The 5647-nt window shown below is 47.8% G+C and overlaps 1 protein-coding gene across 1 annotated transcript; it reads left to right on the top strand.

Annotated features, from left to right (window-relative positions):
- Nucleotides 1-321: 321 nt before the first annotated feature.
- Nucleotides 322-2160, top strand: FOXG_15485 (uncharacterized protein; the record flags this gene model as incomplete). The annotated part of the gene is made up of 4 exons (XM_018395595.1): nt 322-566; nt 643-1670; nt 1732-1984; nt 2043-2160. 4 exons carry the CDS (start codon nt 322-324, stop codon nt 2158-2160), a joined length of 1644 nt encoding a protein of 547 aa, XP_018255759.1.
- Nucleotides 2161-5647: the final 3487 nt, after the last annotated feature.

Genomic DNA, 5647 nt, shown 5'->3' with positions numbered 1-5647 from the left:
TTTACCCCATACCCCCTCTTTCAGTTCCAGCGCTAACCCGCATCCCCCCATACCCCATACCGCAGCTTAGTTTCCGTACTGTACCACCCCGTTCGTCACGCAGGCGAAAACCCAGAAACTTAATCCATCACCTCTGGAGCAGCCGCACACTCGGACCTTGCATGCGCTTCTCCTGATGATTTAAAGACCCGAGCTGCTCTCTGGTAAAGCTCTTATCGCTTCTAAGTCCAAGCAAGCTCACGCTTTAGCATCAAAGAGCTCAAGCATCCTTTTCTCTTGTTTTCGTCTCACTCAATCGCCCACATACTGCCCATCGTCATTATGGCTGTGATTTCAAGTGCTGAGAAAGACGTCAGCAGATCCGGCGATGCTGTCGAGCATCATGAAGTTGCTGGAGATGGCCACCAGCCGCCCAAGGAGCTTAGTTCAGAGGCTGCTGACAGGGGACAAGGCATCTCTGGATATGAGGGGCTGACGCCTTGGGAAACCATCAAAAAGTTCAAGATGAACGCTGCTGTTTGTTTTGCCGTCACCCTCAGTGCAGCTACGGATGGCTACCAGATCGGGTATGTATTCCATATCACTCCGACCTTGCTCGCCTTGGTGCTATTAAGAACAGCCACTAATGCTAGACTCGCCCAGACTCATAGGAAACATCATTGCAAACTCGGGTTTCGTCGAGCAGTTCGGTACTCAGCACACAGAGGAGGGTGTTGTCCTGGCGTCGTCTGTTCTGAGTGCGTGGAACTCTATCGGATCCGGCGGTCAAGTCGTCGGAATGGTAACATTGCCTTTCCTCTCGGACAGGTTTGGCAGAAAAGCAGCCATGTACTGGTTATGGTTCCTTCTCGCCATCAGCGTCATACTCGAGTGTGTTGCTAAAGAATGGAGAGTCTGGTTGGTTGCAAAGCTCTTTGGAGGTATTGGTGTTGGCTGTTTGCAGTCGACAATCCCAACCTACGTCTCAGAGGTGGCACCTCCCCGCGTACGAGGTGTCTTTCTCATGTGCTACAGTCTCTGGTGGCTCATTGGACAGTTCTTCGCTCCAGTTGCTCTCCAGGTCATGCACGCCCAAGACCCAACCAATTATCTCACCCCGGTCTATACTCAGTGGTCTCAGATTGGGCTAATGCTTGCCATCTACCTCCTGCTGCCAGAGTCACCCGCTTGGTGTGTTTCTCGAGGCAAAACTGATCGGGCCAGAAAGTCACTCCAGGTCTTGTACCGCGGCGTGGAAGGCTTCGACGTTGACCATCACATCAACCTTATCCAGATCAACCTTGAGCACGAACGCGCCATCGCCCAAGAGCAGAACAATGAGAAGTGGTACTCTATCTTCATGGGGCGCGACGGCCTTCGAACTCTCATCTCATGCTGGACTCTTATGACACAGCAATTTATCGGTCTTGGCATCTTCTTCGGCTACGCTACCTACTTCTTCCAGCAGGCCGGACTCAAGGACCCCTTCAAGATCACCTGTATCACATCGGGCATCAATATCTTCTTCAGCTTTGTGGTTATTTATGTGTCGGATATCTTTGGTCGACGATGGCTCGCTTGTTATGGAACAACTATTTGTTGGGCATGCTGTATCGTTGTGGGTATCCTCGGAGTTGCGCCCGAGACTAACGCAACCAACTATGTCTTTGTTCTCTTTGCTTGCATCTGGAGTGAGTTTCCTCGCAAACCAGCAAAGCTTGATGTTGTGGTAAACTGAATTTTCCTATCTAGATGTCGGTCTGGTGGCTAATGGAGCTACTGGTTGGGGTTTCATTGGTGAGATCTCTTCCCAGAGACTTCGACCTTACACTGCCGGTTTTGCTGCTGCTTCTACCTGCGTCGTGGGAATTATCCTTGGTGTCCTTATTCCTTACATGATCAACGCCCACCAATGGAACTGGGGTCTCAAGACTAGTTGGTTCTTCGCCGGTCTAGGCGCACCATTCACATTGGCCATGTGGTTCCTGATCCCCGAGACAGCTGGGTACGTTGACCTGATACTACTTCTAATAGTAATGACTTTGATGCTGACCTTTTCTTAGTCGAACTGCCGCGGAACTTGACGAGCTCTTTGAGCGTAAAATCAAGCCGTATAGGTTCCACAAGACCGCAACTACAACCCAGCGCATTCTTCAGGTCAACAAAGAAGAGGAGGCGTAATGGGACTGTGTATAGCTCGAAGCTGATGGGAACATGTTGGGCATTTCGGTCTGACACCACCCTAAACCTCGGCCAAAAGTCACGCTATCTCTTTCCGTCCTGTTATCTCATCTTTGTTGGCTTTTCTGTTGTGTTATCGATCTCGCGCTGTGGCTGGGCTGGGCTGTAGTCCGAGAGTACTCTTGTGCAGGAACGGTCAAGTCGCTGAGTCCTCTGATTCATTCCATATAATGTTTGTTAGTATAGTCCAGCGAAATTGAGACCGTTTACTTAAAGTCGGAATAACGTAGTTGATAAGCATGTGTCCCAGACAAGTATGTGTCCCAAAAATCTTAACCTTTAGACTTTAAATCCATTTAAAAACACTATAAACTATCTGATAAATTAAAACTACTCACTATATTCTTCTCCAGAGGTCTCAATTACTACCTGACATGTCCTTGCATTATGCCCAGTCTTACCACAGCGTCGAATGCCTGGTCTGACTGATCTTCCTCGACCACCACTTCTCGATGATTCCGCCACTACCTGCGCATCAACATCCATCTGATCAATTACTTGCAATGCTTCCTGTACAGTCATTGCCCCTCCTTTCTGTAATCTAGTCCTTTTTGCCCTGCGGCGCCGACTTAGTATCACATTTGCATCTCGAAGATTGCGAAGCTCAGCCCTCAATAAAGTAACCTCATGCATAACTACCTTTGTTGCCTTAGTAGCTGACTTTAAAGCTTCAATAATAGACTCTGGGGAGCTACTATGATGCCTTCTGATTCGCTTTTCGAGGTATTCAGACTGAGATTGGGCCTCAGTTACTGTCTTTGGGGTCTTTGAAGCCCATGGTGTTGATGGTTGAGTGGCCTCCCCAGGAGGCGTTGGGGTCTGTAGCTGCACATCAAGCTTTGAGATTACAGTTTCTGGGTTAAGACGAGCAAGTCCAGCCCCTTTAAAACCCCCACGAATATTCCTTTCTGTAAAAGTATCTTTAAATGCAGCATAAAAGGCTGAGAAGAACTCGGTCTTAGAAATATGGGTTATAGAGCATCTAATCAGATGCTCTATTTCTCGACCATAAGCCTGTTTTAGCGGCCCAAAGCACCCAACATCAAGGGGTTGGAGTAGGTGAGATGCATGAGCAGGCATACAGAGCGTGATAATCTTGTTCTCCTGGCAATATCTCTCGAAATCGGCCGAGTGGTGGCTTTCGTGACCATCAAGGATCAGGAGACGATAGGGACCAGTTGATCGGTTAGTTGTAGATCGATCAAAGTGCTTTAGCCACTCGAGACCCAGCTCGTTATTTGTCCACCCATTTTGGCTCGTTGCGATAACCCAGTCAGGCGGGAGGTTACTTTCTCGGTACCAGTTGGCAGGGTGATATTGGCCCGCACCAATGATGAATGGCGCGATCGATTGACCTTCTGCATTAATCGCCTGAATTACTGTAATCCATTCTCGATTTCCAGGCTGCACTGATTTTGGTCTTCCTTGCCTTTCTGAACCTGTAACTGCCATTCCGGCCATAATGATGCCCATCATAAAGCCAGTCTCATCAAAGTTCCAGATATCATCTGATCGGATACCATACTTCGCGATTGTGTTCTGTACAAGCCTGAACCAGCCACGAATAATAGTCGGATCTTCACATTTAGCTCTCTGATAGTCATATCTCCGAAATAAACGCGTCTTTAGCTCTGGTTGTCGTTTAATGAAGTTATGAGCCCAGCGTTTGCCAACAGGTGACGCGTCACGGTTAGCTAGCAGAGAATTGGCCATTTCTTCCACAAAACGCAGTCGCGCAGGAAATCCTCGGGAATCTAGGTCAAGGAGGAATTGAACTATAATTTGTTCCTCTAGATCAGTTAGTTTCCTTGACTTTGGGATCCAATCGCTTCGTGATTGAATGCCATTATGGCGGCGTTGTAAGGTACAGTAGCAAACCTCATAGTTATTTGCTGCCCGTCGGGTACTTAATTTTGGGTTATTCTGAAGGGCTTGAAGTGCAAGAAGGATTCTAGCTTCATCTGATGATTGAGGCATGCTTGGTGGTTGAGAAGTATCTGATCAGATGCTTGAGATGTAGGATGAGGGATTTTTGGGACACATACTTGTTTGGGACACATGCTTATCAACTACGTTATCACATGTTGGAATTATTAAACGAATCACCTGTTAAATCTCTCCTTGTTAATGCCATTCTTGTAGCTCCTACTAAGTAGAGAGTCTGGAGACCTCCTTTCTCGCCGTGTGCCTGGTTGACAAAACATAAGGTATTGGCCTTGTGAGTGTCTCATGGTGATTACCTTCCGACTTGATATGTACTATCCCTGGCCATGTCCCACTTTACTGTTAGAAGTGATGGGTCTGCCTCCCTTGGGGCTACCAGGAGGACCCAAATCTCTAATCATGATGTGAATAATAACTGAATACATTATTCTTCTATACAAAAGGCGTTAGTATTCCACCACTATTCGGTGACTTGTGTGGCTTTCTCCTCCTAACTCTCATATGCTTGCATTTGTGCTCTTGTTTCTCATGAGGTACTCTAATAAGGATATTTGCTACGTGGAAACAATGTCCTTGATAGAGCCAATCAACATACACTCGGAGTGAGCACTGAGCAGTGCCTGGGAATTTTCCATTACTAAGAAACTGAAAGTACCCGACCAGGTCAGATTGATCTCACTGCTTCGGCCGGCCATTGCAATAGGTGAGCATAGTCATCGGATATATATATGTTGGATACTCGAATAATATGCTCGGCCCATCCATGCAGGAACCAAGATCTCTTCATGGTTTTGACTAAAGGGGCGTAATAGGCTAGTAATAGCAATGCCACAGCGTCCTTTTCTTGCAGAAACGCTGTAAAATCATCTTCCATCATGTAAAGCCAGATAAGAACTACTTTGTTGTGCAATGGTGTTTTGACACATCCTTGCTCGTCACCAAAGGTGGCTTCGTAGATGTTAGCAAGAGTATGCAGAGAGCGCACGTAGACATCATTTCTTGGAGTTGAAGCTGACATAACTAAGTCGCGTACTCTTGCAACTGGGTCAATCCAGTTAACCCGTATGAAGCCTTCACAGACACATGTCGGACGAGGGTCGCTGGGCGGCACGCTGTTACTACCGAGAGGCGCTGTAAGTCCGGAGAATAGGACACTTTCGTCGTAGAGCTCTCGTATCAGTCGCGCACCACGTGCTAGTGGAAGCCATTTGTGGGACGATGTACCGCCGGCAGAACATATAAATAGATCGTCAGGGCCACTGGGGCCTGCCGCAAACGAACAGAAGCACACAAGGATGGTTGCTACGTAGAGACTGCCGCAAGTCGATGTGTTGATGGCGGATAAAGCTTCATTTGCCTCGGTAAGACCGACAGAGAAGTGATGTCTGGCGAGTGTGGCGTAGCGTGCCTTATTGGGTTCGGTTTCCGATGTTAGAAAAGCCAGGTGATGTGCTGCGAGACATAGACAGAGACGAAGCAGGTA

Source organism: Fusarium oxysporum, chromosome 15, assembly GCF_000149955.1.
Source record: "Fusarium oxysporum f. sp. lycopersici 4287 chromosome 15, whole genome shotgun sequence".
NCBI classification, from domain to species: domain Eukaryota; kingdom Fungi; phylum Ascomycota; class Sordariomycetes; order Hypocreales; family Nectriaceae; genus Fusarium; species Fusarium oxysporum.
This window is presented reverse-complemented; position numbering and strand designations above follow the sequence as displayed.